Raw genomic sequence first — 22,487 nt, forward strand, 5'->3', positions numbered from 1 at the left:
AGACTCCAGACAGGTATGCGGGGTGCCTTTGGAAAGCCCCAGGGCACAGTGGCCAGGGTCCACATTGGCCAAGTCATCATGTCCATCCGCACCAAGCTGCAGAACAAGGAACATGTGATTGAGGCTCTACGCAGGGCCAAGTTCAAGTTTCCTGGTCGCCAGAAGGTAATTAGTGCTACAGTTTTGGCCCTGCCTTTCCTTGCCCCAGTCGTCTTGACTTAATTATTTTCTTTCCGCAGATCCACATCTCCAAGAAGTGGGGCTTTACTAAGTTTAATGCGGATGAGTTTGAAGACATGGTGGCTAAAAAGCGGCTTATCCCAGATGGATGTGGGGTAAAATACATCCCTAATCGTGGCCCCCTGGACAAATGGCGGGCCCTACACTCATGAGTGTTGGCACTGCCCCCTCTTTACGCTCACCAATAAAAAGTATACTTCTGTCTGTTTCTTTGCATCTGCATTTGTGTGTTGGGGGCGGGGGGGGGGGCACCGTGGTGCTCTGGGAATCCCAGGGTCAGTGTCCTTTCTCTTCCAAAAAATTCTGCCAACTTAGCAGGGCCAGTAGTGAGGAAACAAACCCACAACAGCCTCCCCAGTTGCTTAGTTAGGACACTGACCTGGGCCTGTCTGGATCAGAGGTTGTAGGTTCAAAACCCAAGGTCATGGTCAGTACCTTCATATAGTACCTTGCCCCCAGTGATGAAAAGGTTTGTGTTGTAAGTCTACTCTTGGGCCAGCAGCAGCATTAGAAATGAAAGATGCATCCCCCTGGGCTTGGTCACAGCTATTTTTTAACCAGCCCTCCAGGAGACTGGATCATCCAGTTAACCCCTCTGAAGTGTCCATAGAGCTTGGAGACCTTGGGGCAAAGGGTTTGTAGCCCCCCTCAGTCTGGGTATCCTGGTGTGTTGCTGGGTGTCCGCCAATTGTGCTTGGGGCTATGCTTGCAAAAGCAGTGTTAGGTCACAGGGGTGTCTAGGGAGCAGCAAAAGTAGGCTCCACTTGGGAGAAGAGCCTGCAGGATGGTCAGTCTGGACTGTGTGCGGCACAGCATGTCACCACTTGCACACAAGATTCCTCTGCCTTTTTGTAATCTATTTAGCCACTTTTAAAGTTCAAAACGACCTTTATTGTTGATTTCGGGGAGATATTTCTAAACCATAAATAAGAGGAACTGCGCTTAATGACCCTGATGTCCCACTGCTTTTTCTGAACTCTTCTCTGGAAAATGGAGCTGGGAAAGGAGGGGTCCCTTGACAACACCCTAAATAGGATCATGGTTAATGTCAGTTCTCCACCCTCTTGCCCTTTGCAACCGTGCATTCACACAACTATTCTGGTTACATGATGGCTGGTTCAATATTTTCTGGGCACCTGTATCCGTGGTAACCAAGCCTCCCTGGGGGCATGCCATGTGAATGCTGACATGGACGGAGGCTACAGTGGTTATGAACTTGAGTTGACCACAGGCACCAGAGTTGTATGCAGCTATTTTCATTCATTGAATTACAAATGAGCTTAAATATTTCTCACTGTTCACATGTGTGTGTGTGTGTGTGTGTGTGTGTGAACTATCTTCTTTCTTGGATCTACTGGGCTTTTTACATTGATTCCTATGTATCCTGTGTACAATAAATGACCTCAACCCATGGATGCACGTGTAATGTCCCCCCAATCTAGCTTTTCATTCTTAGCCTGTAGGCAAGTTTCCTTCTCTTGAAATCTCTACTGTTGTAATTCCCTTTTCCGAGCTGTGCAGGAGTTTAGCCAAGATCATCATGTCCCAGAGATCTCTTCCGCCTTGCCCAGCCCTGGAGGCTGCCCTGTCCCCATTCCTCACTAGCTAGGGGAAGAGTGCTATAGCTCCAGCCTTAGGGCCCCTGCCTTCCTCTTCCACATTCTAATGCCAGGCACAGGCCCAAGCCCAACTAAAGAACACAAGCCAAAGCAAAGGCAGAGGGCTGCAGTCCAATAGGGGCAGGGCTGGGATGGGCAGGGTAGGGCTGCACTCTAGTAGGGTGGGGCTGGGGGTGGAGGAGGGGTGGGGTTGAAGCCCCTCGGGCTTTGCTTCTGGCCCCAGGGCAGTATGGGCAGGGAAGGCCAGGGTTTGAGTCCTGAAGGCAGTGTAGTCATCACACCTGTGGGCACCAGGCACGGGGTGGGGGTGTGGGGGTGTGTGTGGGGGTGTTCAGGCCACCAGGCCCAGCTCGGGAGGCAGGAATGGCAGCAGCATCGACGGCAGCAACAGAGCGGCCAGGCTGAGGGGTTGGATCTTGTGCGCTGCCCGGTTCAGCTCCAATTCCACAGGGTAGTGGTCACTGATGTTGAGGGCCTGGGGGTGTGCAGTGGGACAAAACGTCAGTGTTGGGGCTGAGGGACTTCCCTGCAACCCTGTTCCTGCCTCATGCCTTTACCTCCTCCTCAGTGAGCTGGTAGCTCCTAGGGAAGTTGAAGGTGGCTGCAGTGTGCAGCAGGCTCTGACAGCGCTCCCCATGCAGCACTATTCTGTCATAGGCACAGTGGGTGTTGGCTCTCACTGTCGTGTCCTCCCCATCGGCAATCACCCAGTGGAAGCCTGCCTGAGTCCTCAGCAGCAGCTCACCCAGGCGCTTTTTGGTCAGCGAAGTACAGTCAGCGTTGAAGTCCCCAAGCAGGATCACGTCCTGGAGAGGGGGCCAGCCATTAGGGCTGGCCAGCCTGCCATGCGGTCCCCATCCCTCCTGTGTAATCTGCCCAGCCCTACCTTGCTCTGCCAGTGCTGGGAAACATTCAGAAACACATCATACAGGGCGTTCAGCTCCTTCTCTACAGCCTTCGGAGTAGTGTGCAGGGGGACCAACACCAGTCTGGGAAGGACTGCAAGACCCCAGGGATGGAGGGCTCCCACTCACTCCTGACCCTTCTCCACCCAGCTTCCTCTGGGTGACCAAGCCCCCAATAGAGCCAGCCAGACCCCCCTTCCAGCTCCCACATAGCAGGGCCACCCTTCTCCTACCCTTGCTGGGCAAAGTGAACTGAGCCACAAAGGGCTCCCGGGCAAAGAGGTCATCCTTGTCTTGGAACACGTAGGAATCCAGGACCTGCGTCTTGTGTGACCTGGAGGACCAAGGGACGGGAAGCAGTGGCCCCACATCACTGATTTTGGTTTGCAAGTGCAACATCAGAGGTGGCACTCAGGAAGGGGGCCCTCCCTCAGCAGCTCTGTTTATGTGGGCATAGCCTTCCTAGCCTTTTTTCTAGAATTTTTTTATTGAGATAGAATTCACATGCCATAATATTCATCTGCTTAAATGCACAATTCAGTGGCATTTAGTACATTCATAAGGTTGTGCAGCCATCACTACAGTCAGTTCTACCATAATAGAACATTCTTATCACCCCAAAAAGAAACCTTGTACCCATAACAGTAACTTCCCATTCTCCTCCCCCTCAGCCCCTGGCAGCCACTGACCTATTTTTTGTCTTTGTAGATTTGCCTATTCTGGACATTTCATGTGAATGTAATCAAGTAATATGTGGTCTGTATTTGGGTTCTTTCCCTTAGCATAGGCTTCCAAGTTTCACCCATGATGTAGCATGGGTCAGTATTTCCTTCTTATGGCTGAATAACATTCCATTGGATGGAGAGACCACCTTTTATTGGGTTGTCGGAAAAGTCATGACGTATTTTTTCTATGTTTTTCGTTGCAAAAATGCGTTATGACTTTTCAAACAACCCAATATTTATCCATTCATCAGCTGATGGACACTTGGGTTGTTTCCACTTTGGGGTGTTATGAGTGATGCTGCTGTGAGCATTCCTGTGTGGACATGTTTCTGTTTCCCTGTTATTTTGGAGGAATTCTAGACATATATAATTTCATCTACATAGAGAAACAGGTTCCCTTCCCTCTCAATCCTGACTCCAATGGGTTCCCCATCAGGCTGTCCTCCCAGGGAATTAGGGCTGTCTCCAGAAACCATAATCAACCCAAAGCCAAAGATGGGGCCCCCGCTGGCCCTCTTCCCAGAAGCTGCAGCCAGCCACTCCCAAAGAGGGGGCCAGACTTGTCCTGAGCCCCAGTAGCTTCCACAGGAGAGAGGCACAGGGGCCCCATATCTGTGTGTGGAGAAGGAAGGCCTCCTGCTATAGGGACATGCGAGCACCAAAGCTGGCGAGTGTAGAGAAGTGGATCTCAATTAATCCATTGAGAAAAAGTGCAATGAGAAGGTGAGGGCTGCCCCAGGAGGAAGGGGCCTGTAGCCCTCGGGACTTCCAAACCATCTCACAGTAGGTCAAGTGCCAAGTTTGCCCTGGCCACCATCTGTGCTTACCGGTAGATGTAAACGTACTTCTCCATATACGTGCTACGCCCCAGCAGAGGGCTGCTCAGGAAGCGGTAGGGCCCAGAGCCATCAAATCTGCCAGGAAAGGGGAGCCCAAGGTCAGGGGCCCTGAGGCTTGAGGGGCCCCAGATTAGACCCACAGAGCCCACCTCACCGGTTAAGTTCTCGAACCAGGAGGGAGATGGCACTGTCAGTAGAGTCTATCACCTCCTGCAGCACCGTGATGTCACAGCGAGCCAGGATCTGCAGGGCACCAGGAAGGCCAGCCTCACTCAGTGCCAGCCGCCCCAGGAGGGGCGTAGAGTCCTTGAGGAACTGGCACTGATGTGGGCAAGGGTGTCATGGCATGCCAGCCGCGGCCCACAGAGAGCAGTGGGACTAGAAAAGACCTGGGAAAAGAGTGAGTGTCATCTGAACTCACACCGCACCCATTTTACAGGGGAAGTGACAGGCCAACGAAAGGCAAGGAACGTGCTCCATGTCTTGGCACCCATGTCTCTTGATGTCCCTTCTTCTCTGGGACATGTCCCTGGTCAGGTAGGGCTGGGGGCTTTGGATCCTGGTCCTTAGGGGCACAGCTACCCTATCCTACAGTGATGAACCTACCCGAACTAAGGTGTCCAGCACATGCTCCCTGGCCACCTTGGCAAGCGTCAGCCGCTGGGCGTTGAAGGCACAAATGCGGAAGGCCTCAGCCCCACCAGCCAGGAGGAGGAGCAGGAGAGCGGCTGGGCAGTGCATGGCTGTGTGCGGGCTGCTGGGACCCTCCAGAGGAATCCAGGTCACCCCAGGGTGTGGTCTCAGTTGGGTTCAGTTCTGGTTTCAGAAGGACATGGTGTTACGGGACAGAGAAAGTGCTGTTCATCCTGCTGCCCAGCACCAGCCTCCCAGAGTTGCCAGCGTTGCAGATTTCCTGCCTTTCTCCCTGTAGACACCTTCTGATACTGACACATATGGCTCAACCTCATTCTTTTAATTGTGGTAGAATACACATAGCATAGAATTTACCATCTGAACCATTTTTAAGTGTACAGTTCAGCAGCATTAAGTGCATTCACACTATTGTGCAACCATCCCCACTGTTCATCCCCAGACATTTTCATCTTCCCAAGCTAAAATCTGTCCCTATTAGACTCTAACCTCCCCCCCTCCCCGCTGCTACCCAAGCCTCTGGCACCAACTACCCTACTTCTTCCTGTCTCTATGGGTTTGACTCCTCCAGGAACCTCACAGAATGGAATCATACACTATCTGTCCTTTTGTGACTGGCTTATTTTACTTAGCATAATGTCCCCAAGGTTCATCCATGTTGTAGCATGTGTCAAGATTTCCTTCCTTTTTAAGACTGAATAATATTGCATTGTATGGATAGACCACGTTTTGTTCACCCATTCCTCTGTGGATGGACACTTGGGTTGCTTCCACCTTCTGGCTACTGTCAGTAATGCTGCTGTGAACATGAATGTACAAGTACCAGGTTCCTGCTTTGAATCCTTTTAGGTACACACCCAGAAGTGGAATGGCTGGGTCATATGGTAACGCTATGTTTAATTCATTGAGGAACTGCCAGGCTATTTTCCATAGCAGCTGCACCAACTTACATCCACACCAGCAGTGCACAAGGATTCAACCTCAGAGTTGATCCCCTCTTTTCACCACCATTAGCAACTAAGAGGACCATCCTTGGGCATATCTCTCTCCCCACTTGTGAGATGTTATCTTTAAGAGAAACTCCCAGGAGTGGAATTGCTGGGTTCAAGGGTGTATGCATTATAATTATCTCAAATCACCCCACTGCAGTGTGTGATGGGGCCCCTTTCCCACGCCCCGCCAACACTGGCGAGCCCTTCTTGTTCATCTTACCAACTGGAGACCCCTCTTCCTGAGCATCTTCCTCGGCTTCCCTTTGTCTCAGACTCACCCAGAATTTGCTCTGTCTCTTGGGCTCAGCCCCTTGATCCACTCCCTCTTCATGTGACTCTCATTCAGCGACATCAGTCCCTCTATTTCGGTCTGCCTGCTCTTCTCTGTCACCTTGTCACTTTCCCCCTCAGGCTCACTTTCTGCTTCTCTCAGGCTCTACCTGCCTCTGTCTTCCGCTCTCTCTTGTCTGTTCGTCTGTCATTACATCTCTGCATACCTCTTTCACTCTCCTGGCTATGCTCAATGCCCGCTTCTCCCTGGTCACCTGCTCTGTCACTCATGCTATTTTGGGACTCTTGCCCTGGTGCCTATTTTGGGATGTATGTGGGCATTTCGGCAACCCTGGGCTGGCAAGGGCAGTCTTGGAGGCCTTAGGGCTAGGGGCCCCCACGAGGACGCAGGGCAAGAAGAACCAGCGAGTGATTGTTCCTGCACTCAGTCCAAAACTCAGCCCCAGAACCCAACACCAAGCCTTGGCCTCAGTCCTGGGGCTCCCTTCCCTTCTCACCCCCCCACTCCCACCGTGGGGGTGAATTTCTTCCCTCCCTCTGCCCAGAGGGCGCCCATACCAGCTTGTCTGCATGCCTGCCTCAGCTGTAAGCACATCAGGACACCCCACGGAATCGCCGCGCCTACCTTGCAGAGGCTGGAGAAGAGACTGTCAGAAGAGGAAGAGACTGTCTTCCCGACCCACCACGTCCTGGCCAGGCCGGCGGCCCCACCCTTCCTGGCAGACTGGCTCGGCCCCTGTCTCCGCCCCGGCTCTGACAAGTAGAGTGGGCGCCTTGCAAGGGAACAGCCAACGCGCCAGCCCACTTTCCCACCAGGCCCCACCTTCCTCTGGGCCTGCGTCGGACTGGGAGCGGGAGGAAGCCCGGGGCTGCAGGCAGATGAGAGACCTGTGAATCACAGAGAACGATTGAGCCGCAGCAGCGCCTTAAAGAGTGGTTGCCTGTGCCAAGGGCGCCAGGCTAGGAAGAACTGGCGCCAGAGTGGAAACCCCGAGCTGGGTTCTCCCTGGCCCGGGGCTCAGCGCCGCCCCAGGACGCCTCCAGGCAGCATCTTGTTGGAGAAGACACAAAAACTGGAGCTCGCGCCTGACATAGGGGAGCCCCGCAGAGAGCCTGGGCATCCCAAGAATGATAGCCTTCTCTCCATGTCCTCGGGCCGGTCCCCAGTGTGGGTGCATACTCCTGAGCATTCTGGAGACCCAAAGTGAGCGACAGTCGGCGCAGGAACTGGCCAGTGGTGGAAGTCAAGGGCAGACTGAAAAACTGTCCCCCAGAGAAGGGGACTAGAGAGCTGGCAGCTCAGTACTGCGTGGGGTCCTGCACTGTCGCTGTTGGGGCAACTAGGGAACTCCAGTGGCGTCTGAGGGTGGCAGGTGGGTCCTCACTGGACGGTTGTAGCGCGGTTATCAGGACAATGTCGCCGTTGCCAGGGCCTACGCACTAATGTATTGAAGGTGGTGATGAGTACGTTGGAAAAAATTCTTTAATCAATACAATTATGCTTTAAAAATAAAAAATAGACTTCTTAAGGGGTACAGGTCTTTCTTTTGGGGGTGAACATATTTTGGAACTAGTTAGAGGTGGTGGTTGACAACACTGCGAATGTATTAAATGATATAGAAATACTGGAATACATATTTCGTTATATGTATATATGACTACATATTATATATTATGTCACATATTACATTATATATGACATATATACATATAGCACAATACTGTAATATCGTAATTATATAAAATTACATAATGTAATATGTATAACATAATATGTTATGTACATAAAATATATACTATAAAACGCTACAAGTAGTTAATTCTATGTTATGTGAATTTTACCTCAATAAAAACAAAGGGGAAAAAAACTAAAGAAAAAGTGCTTCGCCAGCCTGGACTTTGAGTGGTGTCAGGTAATAGTGCTGTGCAATCCCTGTTAACTGCGGAGACGTTTCTGGGAACGAATTGAGACAAAAGGGACGCGTAGCTGGCGGGCGGCCGGGAACCCTGACTGCGCTGGGGCCGGGCGGGGCTGGGCGGGGCCGGGGCGAGGGCCCGCGGACCGCCGGATGGCCCCCGCTGCCGTCAAGCGGCTTGAGCTCGTTTTGCGACAGTTGGCCGGGGAGCGAGGCGCCGTTGCGGGCTCGCTTTCCGGCGGGTTCGCCGGGCGCGCGGTTGCCGTTTCTTGCTCCAGGCGCTCTACACTGCGACCCCCGGTTCCTGATCCCGGTAGTGGCTCGTCTGTGGCGAGAGAGCGGGGCCGGGCCCGCCTCTGTCCTGCCCTACGAGGTGACCTTGGTCGAGTCCCCTGTGGCGCGGGCCTGTTAGGGACCCGGCTCTAGAGCGGTTGAGGACACTGACCTAGAGCAGCCCCGCAGGCTGCCCCGTGGCAGGGGAACCGCCGGGACGTCAGGGGCGGTGTGCGTGGGTGATGCCCCTACATGTGAAATGGCCGTTCCCCACTGTGCCGCCGCTCACCTGGACCCTGGCCAGCAGCGTCGTCATGGGCCTGGTGGGCACCTACAGCTGCTTCTGGACCAGTGAGTGAGCTTGTCTTGTCTGGGGGGGACCCCTGGGACCCAAGGGAGAAGGAGGCCAAGACCCCCCTTTTCTCTCCCCCCAGAGTACATGAACCACCTCACCGTCCACAACAAGGAGGTGCTGTATGAGCTCATCGAGAACCGAGGCCCAGCCACCCCCCTCATCACCGTCTCCAATCACCAGTCCTGCATGGATGACCCTCATCTCTGGGGTACCCTGGCCAATGTTCTGGGCACAGGGAGGCGGGGAGAGAACCCCGGAAGGGGCCAAACAAAAGTAGAACAAACTCACTTCTTGCTGGGCACTAGTATTTCTGGGGTGTCCTACCCCAGCTGTGAAAGTTTCATTTGTGGTTCCTTCAGCATCCTCTTAGGGAAGGTGATTTGGAGAGAGAGGGCCTCAGCCATTTGGAGAGAATGAGGGAATGGCTGCATTGACAGGGTCTGACAGCTTCTTTACTCTGATGCAGCAGGCCTGTGGAACCCTCCAGTCTAAACCGTTGAAGATCCCACAGAGTCTTGGGAACAAATCTAAGGACCTGTCAAGGAAACTCTGGGCTGGGGCTGGAAGACCTGTATCCTGGTTCCAGGCTTGCCCCAGGCTGGGTTTATATCCTTCAGCCAGCCTTGTTTGGGAGCTGGGTTCCCCACCTAGAAGTTCCTGCTCTACTGACTTCACAGGGAATTGCTTGGCTCCAGTAACCTGGGCGGCTGGGTAGGGAGGGGGCGGTTTCCAGAGCATTCACTGCTGAATGCAGGTCAGACTACCCTAGAGCTCATGGGGGACCGACCACCTGGTGGAATGGGAGCCTTTCAGAGCTCACCCTGACCTCTGTGCAGAGAACTGTCTGTGGGATGCCACAGGCAGATCCCAGGAGGCCAGGAAGGAGGCTTTAGAGCCATCCAGTGGCCTAGACTAGGGTGGTGGTCGTGACATTAGAGAGAGTGGTGCAGAAAAATAGGCAGCGTCAAAATATGTTGGGGAGGTAGGCAGACCAGACATGGTGACTAATAAGATTTGGGGAGTGGGAGAGAGCAAGGAGTCAGGGAGAACTTGGGGGTCCAGCCCAAGGGTCTGGAAGATGCCATTTTGGGCCATAGTGACCTGGTAGTGCTGCTGCCTTTGACCTTCATTCCCTGAAATAGGGTGAACGAAAAAAGGTGCTCCCTAGGGACAAGGGAAGTTGGGGCATGAAGCCTTTCCTCTCCTTCTCTAGGGATCCTGAAACTCCGCCACATCTGGAACCTGAAGTTGATGCGTTGGTGAGGAGGAATGGACCCCTCCCAATGGGCCTGGCAGAATGGGAGTCCTCACCCGTCTCTGCCCAGATTTGTCCTCCTCCTGCTCTGCCCAGGAGGCGGTGTCCAGCAGTCCAGGCAGGGCATGGGGGTGGGGCCCCGCAGGCCCTCCTGTGCCTCCATTGCGCATTGCTGATGATGTCATGCATCATGCTATGGGGAGGGCTGGGAAGCAGGGTGCAGGGGAGGTAGGAATGACTGCGTCTGTGCCCACTCCAGGACCCCTGCAGCTGCAGACATCTGTTTCACCAAGGAGCTACACTCCCACTTTTTCAGCTTGGGCAAGTGCGTGCCCGTATGCCGAGGTGAGCTGTTCCTCCCAGAGGGGCTGGTGGGCCAGTGGGTGCAGGGAGGTGCTTCTGCAGGCTTCTCTGGCCTCCCTTGGGGCAGGGATTCGGGTGACCAGTGCCTCTGGCTTGGCAGCACTGGGAGTGGAGGGACCCAGGTGGGACAGGCAGCCTGGGAGCAAGGGGAGTTGGGGGCTGCTGCCCCACCAGCAGGAGTTCAGCTCCATTGCGTGGCAGCAGGGGTGGCAGTGGCTGCTAGAGAAGCGATGGCTTCTTGGAGAGGGCTCGATTCTCTGGCTGCCTGAGGATTGTGCAAACCTGGAGCTCTGGCATTAGAAGTCAAGGCGGCATTATCCACAGTCCCTTCTCTTGAGGATGTTCCTGAGAGACTCACTGATGGCAGTGTGGTGTCATGGGTCTGTGATGGAGGTGGCGTGCTGCAGGGTTTGGGAGAACAAACATGCTGGTGGGGTGAGGTGTGTGACATTGAATGACTCCTGAGTACTTCTCGAGAGCCTCCAGAATTAGGGGCCATTTTTGGGTCCCATTCTCCAGGTAAAGGAGCTCAGAGGGATTAAGCAGCTGACCCAAGGTCACGGTAAGAGGTGGCAAAGCCAGGATTCGAATCCAGGTTGCTCTTTCCTTTGGGGACGTAGAATTTTTCCAGGCAGAGTATGAAAGGGAAGCATTCTGGTCATAGGAAGCACGTGTCAGGCACTGGAGAGGCAAGGGATAATGGTAGAAAAATGCAGGTTGCAGGCCGAGTGTGAGGTTCTAGAATAACCATGTGAAGAATTTCAGAGCCTGGAGTTGATGCGTCGGTGAGGAGGAATGGGCCCCTTGCTCTTTCATTGGAGTGGTGAGGTGCTTTTGTCTGTGGTTCAGAGAGAGAGAGAGAGCGAGTGCACCCTGGTGGATGGGAACAGGCCCCGGGGCAGGCGGGGAACCCGGTTAGGGGCTGTCACAGCAATTCTGGCAGCAGAGGATTATAGCTGCGCTTCTGGGGGGGGGGTGTCACTGTGGAGAAGCCTGAGAAAGGGACTGCTCTGGAGACAGAGTTGACAGAATTTGTTGATATGTTGGCTATGGGAGGGGGCGAGGAAAAGAGAACTCAGAGATGACGCTAGGTGACATCTGGTGACACTGAGCCACTGGGAGGATAGAATGAGGGAAAAGCAGTGTGGGGGTTGGGAGGGATGGTAGCCCCGTTTTGCACGTGCTTCATCTGAGGAGCCTCTCACTCAAGGAGGGGAGCAGTCCCAGAGGCAATGGGGTATGCAGTTCTGGAACTCAGAACAGTTGGGAATAAAGATACTGGGGACTCAACCACAAAGGAAGTGACAAACATAGAGGTGAGATTGCAGAGGGGGAGAGCTGGGGCTCAGGATGGCACCCCAGAGCACAGAAGGGCAGACAAGTCACCAAGGCTGTAGGAAGCAATGGTCAGAGAGGAAAGGAGCAAAGCAGGACCCCAGAGAAGCCATTTCTGTGGAGTGACAGCCCCAGGAGCTTCTGAGGCTGGAGGGCAGGAGGGGGTGGCCACTCCTCCCAGAGGCTGGTTGAGAGGGAGAGGAAGTAAATAACCCAGGGTGTTAGAGGTGTCAAGGTGGAGTTTATTTCTAGTTGGTCAGAGTGAAACATGGTCAAGTCCAATAAACCTCAAATAAATGAAAAGCTGTGTTGGCCACACCTCCAACTCCTCAGACTACTCCCTAGAGACAGCTGCCTGGACCGCTTGCTCTTTTTGCTGCTTTTGGAGGATGCTTCGTTTCTCTAAAGCATAAGCAATGTCATGGCTGGTGATCGTGTCGTTGTTTACCGTGCCCTGCTCTGATAGATGGGGACTCTGCTCATGTACTCCCGTCCCTTAGTCTCAGTTCCTCCCTTCTGCAACTTCAGGCAGAGGCCTCCCAGGTCCATTTCTTATCTCATTCTTCTTTTTGACCTGCATCTAAGGTTTATTGCACAATTAAAAACAGCGAAATCTTAACCCTAAGCACCTTCAGTGAGAGAGAGTGGGCAGGGCAGGAACAAGCCTTTTATCAAACTCATTTGATGGACAGCAAAGATCTAACAACATGTGTTGAAGCAAAGGACGTACCGGGCATATTCTGCTTCTGTGTTCCAAAAAATTCCCCTTTCCCCCAAGCTCTACAAGTGAGCAGAAAGCACATTTGCAAAAGCTAAACGTTATGAAGCATTGCTCCAAAAGCATAGCATTGTTTTAAAATTTTTATTTCAAGCTGGATGGCTTGGTTGCACCAGTGGGTTTTAATAGAGGAGCTGGCACCCCTGAAGCCCACCACTACCAGGTAACAGGATCCCATGTAGGGAAACCGCCACTCTCACCAGGCTCCCCAACTCCAGCCCCAAAAGGAGCTGCCGGGCCAGGACCCCATTTGGTTTAGGTTGAGACTCCCGGAGTCCTATCTAGCACCTTCCAGAGACTCAGCCTTGCACAGAAAAGGTTAAAAGTCCATTTCTTCGTGCATTGGCCTGAGATAGTCCCAGTGTGGGCCTCTCCCTCTGTGATGTGGCTTTGTACTCACTCCTTGCTGAGATGAGGAGGTTTACCCGCTCCTTCAACCTCCTCCTTCTCTGTCTCTGTCTACTGTACGGACAAGGTTGATGAAATGCTTCCTGAGTGTGGTCACAGGTTGTCTCCACATGGCTCCAAGTTGAAGGCCAGCACACAGCATTAGGTGTCTGTGTCTGTTGTTGCTGACCGCTGGCCGGGCTGCCTGGGTCCAGTATCCTGGCCTAAGGGCATCTCCAAGGTGAGTGTTGCTAGCATTGGGGACAGCTCAACTCCACTTTTTTCAGTAGAAAGTTTGAGTTCTTCCCAACTGGCAACACCATATGTTTTATCAAATGGAGAGTTTGGTTTTCAGGGGGAGCCTTGTGAGGAAGGGGCCAGCAGGAGGGAGGGATGGAGGATGCTGAGGGCGCGGGCAGGGCTGGGAGGCCTGTGAGGAGTGGCCGAGGGAACTGGCTTGGCTGATACCCTGGGAAAGGGTAGTTTTCCAGAACCTGGGGCCTGAGGGAGGCTGGAAGTCATGAGTAGACTTGGTTTGCTCCAGCAGCGCCCCTGGGCCAAGGGCAGCAGACACAGACCTGCCCCAGGGTGGGGCATACCAAGGAGAAAGGCAGCTCGAAGAGCCTGGCTGGAGAGGGAGGGAAGATGGTGTGTGGACTGGGGTGGGGGGGGCTGTCTGCTAGGGGTGTATTGCACATGCATGTGGCTGAATGGCTCATCGGGTGAGGCTGTGGGGGGACCGACAGGCAGAAAGTGAGGTTGGAGATCAGTGGAAGAGTTGTCAAGTTCAGAATTTCAGTTGGAGACAGTTTGAGACGATGGCACCTTGCACATGACAGGCACTTAGAGGTTTAGAGGATATTATTAAACAAAGGGTGTCAAGGGCCGTGGTATGGTATGGAGTGGTGCAGCTGGGGCTGAGCAGGCCCAGGAGAGACAGTCATTGGTGGGTGTCCCTGTGGACAGCTCAGTGGGGAAGAGGAAGTTCCTGAGCTGTTGCTTCATCCCCAGGGACAGGGAAGATTGGGGACTGATGGGGAGAGGCCTTTTCTCGGCAGGAGACGGCGTCTACCAGAAGGGAATGGACTTCATTTTGGAGAAGCTTAACCACGGGGACTGGGTGCACATCTTCCCAGAAGGTCAGTGGAGCGAACCCCAAGAATATGGGCTGACAACACCCCTAAGAATATGGGTGGAACCCCCCAGGCCCCCTCCACAGCCTCACCTCTGTCCCCTGTCTCTCTGGACAGGGAAAGTGAACATGAGCTCCGAGTTCCTGCGCTTCAAGTGGGGTAAGGGCTGCTGGCCCTCTTTGGCTGGGGTGTACCATGGCATATGGGGCAGATGGGTGTGTTGGTAGCATCAGCAAGGGGATAGATGCCTAGACAAGGGCTGGCCCAGGGGAGCTGGTTTGAACTGGGGGAGGGTAGGGCTGGCCCCGGCTGGGGGCTGGCACTGCAACTCTGCTTGCACCGTTTCCCTCTCCCTGGGACAGGAATTGGGCGCCTGATTGCCGAGTGTCATCTCAACCCCATCATCCTGCCGCTGTGGCATGTTGGTGAGTCTCCCTCAGGCCTAGCCTGCGGTCTGGGGAGGGGGGCCGGGAGAGGAGCTTCTCTAGGCAGTGTTCGGGGTGGTTTCCACTGGGTGGCAGGGACAGGGTGCCTGGGGCGAGGGCTGGGGCTGCCCTTCTCCACCTGCGCCTGCTTCCCAGCCTTCTGTCCACTGCTGCAGGAATGAACGACGTCCTTCCTAACAGCCCACCCTACTTCCCTCGCTTTGGACAGGTGGGTAGGGGTTGCTGACCTTTGTCTGTCTGTCTGTCTGCCTGCCTCTGCCCCTTGTCTCCCACTCAGCATTACTGAGGCCAGATTCAAGAGGAGCTGAGCTTGAGCCTACAGCAGGGGGACCAAGTGGAACATAGAGAGGGACTTCCTGGCACCAAGGCCGGAAGAAGGAGAGCACAGGAATCAGGGTTTGGCCCTGGGGTTGGGACAGGACGGGACATCTAGAGCATGGACCCTAGGACTGGGATGGCCCTTGGATGCCAGTGAGCCTGGTTTTATAGACGGGAGTGGCCTGAGGGAGCACATAGCAAGTTAGAGGCAGGACTCGGCTTCTCCCCAGGGCGTTGGGCTGGGGTTATGAGCACTCCCTATTCCTGTCACCTGGTCTCCCTGCAGAAAATCACTGTGCTGATTGGGAAGCCTTTCAGTGCCCTGCCTGTGCTCGAGCGGCTCCGGGCAGAAAATAAGTCAGCTGTGAGTTTCCCTGGGCTGCCCCCTGCTGTCCTTGGCCCCTCCCAGTGCCCTCAGCCTCCCAGGGGCCCAGGGTGATGCTCCTTGAAGACTGCAGGCCAGACCCAGTCCTTCCCCTCAGGTGGAGATGCGTAAAGCCCTGACTGACTTCATTCAGGAGGAATTCCAGCGCCTGAAGACCCAGGCGGAGCAGCTCCACAACCACCTGCAGCCTGGGAGATAGACCTGCCCCGCCCAGACCCTGCAGGGCTCTGGGAGGGGTCCCCTGAGGCCTGGGGAAGAAGCAGCTCTGGGACCCACACTCCATCTGCCAGGCTCCCAGGGCTGCCTTTGGGTTCTTGACCCTGACACAGCTGGTGCTGGGGAATGGACTGATGCTTTGAGCTCAGATACGGTTTTTTAGACAAATTTGTTCGTAACCCTTAAAGGGTGCCCTCGCCTAGTTGGTGAGCATTCCAGCTCCTTTGTGGTTCTTCAGTTGAAGGAAGGGTCACAGCTGCTCCTCCAAGAGCTGGTGTCTGGAGAGAGGGTGGTTGAAAGGGAGTGGGTAGCTAGGCTGGAGCTTCAGGGAGGGGCACACAGGCCCTTGGCCTGGCCTCCACCCACCTGCCCCAATTTGAGAGCTGCTCACCACCTCATCAGGGGTAACCTTCAGTCACAGCTTCCTTCTGCCCGAGCTTCCTACCAGCCTAGGAACCTCAGGCAAGGCCTGGCCCCACGCTGCAGGCAGAAGAGCAGCCCTTGGCCAGAATTGGAGCCCAGTGGAACAGAGGCTTCAGCAAAAGCCTGAGACTTGGCCAGGTCCTTTCTGTGTCCATCATCACTGGAGTCCCCTGGGGCTGGGTTCCATGTTTTGTAAACAATAAAGCATCTGCATTGTGCTGTTTTACCTCTGGCCTTTCTGTAGTGGTGAGGATGGGAGGTGACCCCCCCACACTGGAAGGCTGGACCCTTAGAGCCCTGGGCACATCAAGAGCACTTGAGCAGATGGGTACCGAGCTCTCAGAGCTCTCAGCAGAGCTCTCAGCACGCACCAGTCACTAACTTCAGTCATTGTCTGTAATCCCCATGACAACCTTGCAAAAGTAGGAATTCATCTCATTTTGTAAAGGAGGCAGAGCAAAGCTAATGGACTTGCTTCAAAACCCAAAGCTAGCGAAGTAGGGAGATGTTTAACCCTTCCCCCGCTGGTTCCCAGGAGGTAGGAGGTCTCTGAGGGGCTCGGTGAGCCTCCCCAAGCAACGTGCTGTGGTGTGAGGTGGGAAGGGGAACACCTAGATTGAGCTTGGGACCCAGGGTGGGAGCCAAAGCAAATCCAGGGTGGTAGTCCTCCTGGCAGGAAAGCAAATCCTTTAGAGAAAAGCAAGCTCAGTTTAGGCCTCCAGTTTGTCCATAGATGAAGATCAAGCAAAAAGGCCTCCCCAAAATCACCAAACATACAACAAAAAGAAGTACTTTGCTTAACGGCAGCAGAAACAAGGTTGAAACCCTTGGGTACTTCTGAAATCGACAATGTCAGGCAGAATGTGGAAAATACTATAATCGAAATCTGTAAAGAAAGAAAAGGTGGAGCCACAAAAATTAGCCAGCAAGAAGAGAAGATTCAAAGATGATTAGGACTGCAACTGGGTGTGAGTAATTATTTCAAGATAAAAGTTTTTAAAAATCACCAGAAGGGGAAAAAAATCACTTGGAGTTAAAAAAGAAACACTTGTGAAAAAATATAGGTAAAAACAGACTGTTGGCAAGCTTGCATTGATTGGTCCAAATGTAACATTCCTTTTTCATGTATATATTTTATATCCATTTGAACAAAGCAACTAATTTCATGAAAAGTTCTGATTTTATACCCTATGATAGAATGTTCCATTTTTTCATGTTCTTTTGTTTTTACTACATATTCATCTCCATAAATATATAAACGTTTGCAGGTTTTTAAACTCTACATAAATGATAGTGTACTGTATAGATGCTTTTGCAATTTGATGTTTTTTTATACAGACTATATTTTGTAGGTTCTCAGCAAAATTTGACTTGTCCTTGGATTGTGAAATCTATAAATGCCATTTCCCATATTAACTGATTAAAGGAGAAAATCCATATGAGTATTTCAATAGATGCAGAAGCACTTGATAAAATAGTCATAATTTTTAAAATTTTTAGCAAACTGCATAGAGGGGAACTTTCTTAATCTGATAGTCTATCTACAAAAAACCTTTCTTAACCTAATGGAGACTATCAACAAAAAACCTAGAGTAAATATTATTTTTGATGTTGAAGCTTTGGAAACATGGCCTTCGAAATTTGGAACAAAACTACTACCAGAGCAGTAAGACAAGAAACGGAAATCCAAAGTATAATGAGTGTAAAGCAATAAACAAAACTATCATTATTTGCTGATGATAGGATTGTCTACATATAAAATCCAAATGAATTTATAGACAAAATTTTGGAAATAAGGGTTTAGAAAGTGTCCCAGCTACAAGATGAGCATGTGCAAAAAAATCAATTGTATTTCTATACATACACCAGCAACAGAGAATTACAAAATATAATTTAAATCAAGACACCATTTACAAGGGCTGGCCGAGTGGCTCAGTTGGTTAAGAGCTCGCTCAAGAGTTTGAGCTCTGAGCAACAGCAGTTCGATTCCCGGCCCGAGCTGAGCAGCCGCTGAGCTGCCAACAGGTGGCAGGATGGCTCAGCTTAAAAAAAAAAAAAGACACCATTTACAAAAGCTACTTGGTACCTAAGAATCAATCTAATAGAAGATGTGAAAGACGTATGTATGGAAAACCCTAACATTTTATTGAAATAATTAAAGAAGACCTAAGTGAATGGAGAGATCCCACAGTCATAAAAAGAAAGACTTGATACGGTAAAGGTGTCAGTCCTCCAGAACTGATCTGTAGAGTAAACGTAATTTTACTTGCACGAAGGACCTCATAGCAAACAATGAGACCAAAGAGAAGCAAGCACCCCTTGTGTCCACCAGTGGGAGAAGGGAGCCATGGTCGCGGAAGGCTCAGGCACTGGATTACGCAGTGAGGTACAAGGCTACCAGTGCCCCCTGCACAGGGTTATGGGCAGGACAGTACAATGCTATTTTATCAAGCTCTAGTACAAGCAGACTGAGCATTAGACTGTTTAGAGGCACATACACAAGTGGTCAGCCAACTACGAACAAAAAGAGTGAATGATAAACACCCAATTTAGGCTAGCAATTACTTCCAGGGGGAGGCACAAAGGTGCTCATAGGCACGAACGTGCTCAAATGCTGTCAGCATTTGGTGAAGGATTTGGCTTAAATGTCACCTTGTGGTCAAAGCAGACTCAGGCAGGTAACCCTCCCTGTGCTTCCCTCCCAGGTAAGTGTCCAGTGTCTCCTCCCTCTTTTGAATGTCCATCAGCCTGTGTCACGACCCGCTAGATCAGATTGTGAACTTGGAGGCTGGGGGTCCGAGTCTGACTCAATGCCTGGCCCATGGCAAGTGCTTCAGGAAGCATCAAGGGTCACCACTCCAGGGACCTCCCACAACTCAGGGAAGAATAAAAGCTGCCACAGGAGAGTTTATCCCTCTGGGACAGAAGCATTTCAGTGAGAGACCTCTGGCCAGCAAGATCACACTTGCAAGAAACTCTTTGCCTTGAAAGTATTTAAATGGTGCCATTTGTGTTCTTGGGTTTGCCCATGGCCACCAGCTCCTTTTGTCATTGCATCACCACTTTCCTGCTCCCAGGGCCTCTGTCCCTTCCCTGGACAGCTTCTGCTCCTGCAGCACCATAATAGAGCTTTCCTCCCCAAATGTGTATCTTGCCAGGTCTGTCCTGGACCTGGAGGACTCTGCCTGCATTGTGATGTCCTGTTTGCTGTCCTCATTTCTTTTCCCACTGGGCACTGGCTCGGGCGGGCTCTACAGGACTTTGGTGACTGACAGAGGGAATGCGACTGAGCCCCAGGCCCATTAGCAAGAGCAAGAGCAAGCCAGGGAAGGACTTGAGCATGCACTGGACGGGTCCCTCCTTTCCCCACCCACTGGCTGCTCCTGCGCAAACTTCTCACTTCAAACGCTCTCAGGGCCCCTGCTCCTGTCTTGCCACCATATCACCTGGTCAAACCTCAGTCCCAGACCAACACTGAGGCACCAACCTCTGCAGCCTCTTTGGCCCTTTCTCTCTGCCCAGGCTTTGCCTTGGCCAAGCCCCTGTTATCTCTCTCCCAGAGGTGGCAACAAACTCCTGCAACGATTTTTATCCCCTCTATCTGCCCTGCTCACCACAGCCAGGTCATCCCTTTAAAATACAAATCAGATCCTGGAGCAAGGGATTCAACACCCTCCTGGGCTTCTGGGGCACAGTAAGTTCCAGCACAAAACCTCTCCCCTCAGTTGGCCTTGACATGGCCACTTTGGGGGCCTGAATGGGGTTCCTGGACCACATTGCAACGTGCGTGGAGGCTTTCCCACACCAACAAGCAATTCGGGGCACCAGCAGGGTGTGTGAGGATTCAGCTCAATTCTGACACTATCTACCCAGAGACAGAATCAGATCCGTGGGTTGAGGGCTCAGTCCCACAAGATCTCCCTCCACTTCAGGCGCCAGTCGCAAGCTCAGCTTCTCACTTGTGCTTCTGATTGACTGTCTATAGACTGGAGGTCCCCATCACCCCCTCCTTGGGTTCAATTAATTTGCTAGAACGGCCTACAGAGCTCCAGGAAACATGTTACTAACTAGATTACTAATAGGTGTCCTCCTGGGTTTTTATGGAGCTTCGTTCCATAGTTGTGATTGACGAAATCACTGGCCATTAGCAACCAACTCGACCTCTATCCCCTCAGCGGCTGTGACTGAAAGTTCCAGCCCTCTAATCCCATGATTGGCTCCATGGGCAACCAGCCACCGGTCTTAGGTGCTAAGTCACCTCATTAACATAACAAAAGACACCTTGATCACTCTTGGGAATTTCCAAGGGTTTCGAAAGCAGTGAGCCAGGAACTGTGGAGGAAGACCAAATAAATATCTTATAAATGACAGCATCTCAAGGTCCCACAAACACCACAAACTTATGTGTCCCCAACTGACCTCATCTCCCAGTCCCCAACTCAGAGAGACCCGAGAGCCACCTTTGGCCACCGTCTTCCTCGACCATGTTCTGTGAAGCCCACTTCCTCTCTCTAGCTCAGCTGCCACTGTCCTAATCCAAGCCACATTTGTGACAACGACAACTACTATCTCATAAGCAGTTTCTCTGACAAGTGGAGGGGATCAACGGGCTGTCAGCTACACGGGGCTGAGAGGGAGTCACTGTGTACTTGGTATGGTAGCCCCCAGCATCTAGCTCCTACTGATGTGCCTCCTTCCTGCACTGCATCAAGGGATCTGCATGCAGACTGAATTCTGCCCATGAGAGGCATGGCCCTAGGGGTGTTGGTTTTCTTTAGCAGCCTTCTGGTTAAAGTCACAAACATCCTGGTGTTTGTGGGGCAGTGGTGGAAGCAGTAGCAGCTGTGCAGTGTCCGGTCATGAGTGCCCAACTTTTTGCAAATACAAATAAATGGTGCCACAATGGATCTCTTTGTACATGCATCTTGTGCTCAGCTGAATATTTCTGTGGCATGGATCCCTAAAAGGGAAATTGCTTGGTTAAAGGTCATACACATTTTACGGTTTGTGAGATGCTGCCAAATTATCCTCCAAAAAGTGTCTACCAATTGATACTTTTACCACTGTGTAGGTGAGACTCTATTTCCCGACATCCTTGCTGATGGTGGGCATTATTAAACTTTCTTCTTCATGTATTTTTATTATCAGAAACGTCAAACATATAGTATATTAGTTTCCTAGGGCTGCTGTAACAGATTATCACAAACTAGGCATCTTAAAACAACAGAAATTTATTCTCCCCCAGTTCTGAAGGCCAACAGTCCAAAATCAAGGTGTCAACAGGGCAGTGCCTCCCTCTGAAAGCTCTGGGGAAGAATCTTTCCTGCCTCTTCCAGCTTCTGGTAGCTCCAGGAGCTCCGTGGTTTGCAGCTGCATCACTCTAATCTGTCTCCATCAGTCAGCCTTCTTTGTGTGTCTGTCTGTGTCCAAATTTCCCTCTTCTTATATAAGGACACCACCCCAATCCAGCATGACCTTATCTTGATTACATCTCCAAAGATCCTATTTCCAAATTAGGTCACATTTACAAGTTCTAGATGTACTGTTCAGCCCAGTACATATATAGCAAGTTAAGAAAAAGCTTACAGTGAACACACATCCACCCACCCCTAAGCTTCTGCCATTAACATATTACTATCGTTGCTTTATCACACACCTAGCTCTGTACCAACATTTCTCTCCATTTTATTTTTGGTGCATTTCAAATTAAGTTTCAGACATCAGTCCACTTCCTCCTAAATAAATCAGTGTACATATCCTTAATGCATTCAATATTTGGCTATAGTTATGAGGGGTTTTTTTGTTTGTTTCTACTGGTCACCAATGGGAGAAATCAAAAAATGGCACAGAAGGGCCGGCTGAGTGGCTCAGTTGGTTAAGAGCTCGCTCAAGGGTGCGAGCTCTGAGCAACAGCGTTTCAATGCCTGGACCGAGCTGAGCTGCCAACAGGTGGCAGGATGGCTCAGCTAAAAATCAATCAAACAAACAAACAAACAAACAAACAAACAAAACAAATGGCACAGGGCCGGCCGAGTGGCGCGTTGGTTAAGAGCTGGCTTGGGACGCCAGAGGGCCCCGGTTCGGATCCCACATATGAGGGCCAGTGACACTGCCCTCTACAGCTAAGATGCTGAACAACAGCTCAACCTGGAGCTGGGCTGCCCTGAGTCTCTGGCCACAGCGTAGGCTGCAGCCCCTGCTGCAGTGGGTTGCCATGGGCTACCGTGTGTAGTCAGCAGCAAGCGTGAGCGGCTGTCCAGATGCCAGCTACCGATCTGCCTCGCCCAGGAAGAGCGCAATGATGGTGCCAACTTGGGCCAGTGAAGCAACGTCCTCTACAACTAGACTGAAGAACAAAAGGACAGCAACTTGTCTGTTCCCCTTCCCCCAACTCCTTAGCGCTGTTCCCATTCCCCAATAAAAATCTTAAAAACAAAACAAAACAAAACAAAACAAAAGGCACAGAAAAAGATAAAAGTCTCCCAATTCACTTGGGGCGGTGTTTCCTATCTTCTGACTCTAGCTGTCACTCTGTCTCTTTCCTCTCTTTAAGGCAAACTTCGAGAAAGGGCAATCCTACACCGTGTCTCTGTTTCCTCACACTGACATCGCTCTTGCTCAAGTCTCTAGCTATTGCTAAGT

At 51.9% G+C, this 22,487-nt stretch overlaps 3 protein-coding genes across 5 annotated transcripts in view; 2 read left to right on the forward strand and 1 right to left on the reverse strand.

The window, feature by feature from the left end:
* The window catches only part of RPL10 (ribosomal protein L10), a 2,737-nt gene extending 2,291 nt beyond the window's left edge, over nt 1-446 (forward strand). The window contains exons 5-6 of the mRNA XM_019633661.1: nt 3-165; nt 240-446. Of these exons, the coding sequence (XP_019489206.1) occupies nt 3-165; nt 240-392 (316 nt within the window). The 3' untranslated portion in view covers nt 393-446. The remainder of the gene's footprint in view (nt 1-2; nt 166-239) is intronic.
* A 1,365-nt stretch (nt 447-1,811) lies between these two features.
* Nucleotides 1,812-7,920, reverse strand: DNASE1L1 (deoxyribonuclease 1 like 1). 2 transcript variants are annotated; one of them, XM_019633666.1, is made up of 8 exons: nt 6,888-7,920; nt 4,935-5,144; nt 4,483-4,571; nt 4,317-4,403; nt 2,998-3,098; nt 2,746-2,858; nt 2,417-2,665; nt 1,812-2,334 (listed from the first exon to the last, which is right to left on the reverse strand). In XM_019633666.1, the coding sequence occupies exons 2-8, from the start codon at nt 5,067-5,069 to the stop codon at nt 2,191-2,193; spliced, it is 918 nt and encodes a 305-aa protein (XP_019489211.1). In that variant the 5' UTR covers nt 5,070-5,144; nt 6,888-7,920; the 3' UTR covers nt 1,812-2,190. The 2 variants fall into 2 exon arrangements, with proteins under 2 accessions (XP_019489211.1, XP_019489212.1); XM_019633667.1 differs by having other exon boundaries at nt 6,821-7,920.
* A 438-nt stretch (nt 7,921-8,358) lies between these two features.
* TAFAZZIN (tafazzin, phospholipid-lysophospholipid transacylase) lies at nt 8,359-16,071 on the forward strand. Of its 2 annotated transcripts, XM_019633668.1 has the most exons (10): nt 8,362-8,802; nt 8,886-9,014; nt 10,020-10,065; nt 10,321-10,406; nt 13,983-14,063; nt 14,175-14,216; nt 14,420-14,482; nt 14,659-14,711; nt 15,108-15,185; nt 15,304-16,071. In XM_019633668.1, the coding sequence occupies exons 1-10, from the start codon at nt 8,694-8,696 to the stop codon at nt 15,403-15,405; spliced, it is 789 nt and encodes a 262-aa protein (XP_019489213.1). In that variant the 5' UTR covers nt 8,362-8,693; the 3' UTR covers nt 15,406-16,071. The 2 variants fall into 2 exon arrangements, with proteins under 2 accessions (XP_019489214.1, XP_019489213.1); XM_019633669.1 differs by lacking the exon at nt 15,108-15,185 and having other exon boundaries at nt 8,359-8,802.
* The last annotated feature ends 6,416 nt before the right edge of the window (nt 16,072-22,487 follow it).

Source organism: Hipposideros armiger, unplaced genomic scaffold, assembly GCF_001890085.2.
Source record: "Hipposideros armiger isolate ML-2016 unplaced genomic scaffold, ASM189008v1 scaffold_1368, whole genome shotgun sequence".
In the NCBI taxonomy this organism is placed as follows: Eukaryota; Metazoa; Chordata; class Mammalia; order Chiroptera; family Hipposideridae; genus Hipposideros; species Hipposideros armiger.

Bases quoted from the DNA above. Each gene is read 5' to 3' on its own strand.
- DNASE1L1 (XM_019633666.1), bottom strand. From the start codon at position 5,069: ATGCACTGCCCAGCCGCTCTCCTGCTCCTCCTCCTGGCTGGTGGGGCT. The intron at 4,572-4,934 runs GTAGGTTCATCA...GGTGCCCTGCAG, and splicing joins TGCTGGACACCTTAGTTCGG to ATCCTGGCTCGCTGTGACAT. The intron at 2,666-2,745 runs GTAGGGCTGGGC...CCCCCTCTCCAG, and splicing joins CCCAGCACTGGCAGAGCAAG to GACGTGATCCTGCTTGGGGA.
- TAFAZZIN (XM_019633668.1), top strand. From the start codon at position 8,694: ATGCCCCTACATGTGAAATGGCCGTTCCCCACTGTGCCGCCGCTCACC. The intron at 10,407-13,982 runs GTGAGCTGTTCC...TTTTCTCGGCAG, and splicing joins GTGCGTGCCCGTATGCCGAG to GAGACGGCGTCTACCAGAAG. The intron at 14,712-15,107 runs GTGGGTAGGGGT...GTCTCCCTGCAG, and splicing joins ACTTCCCTCGCTTTGGACAG to AAAATCACTGTGCTGATTGG.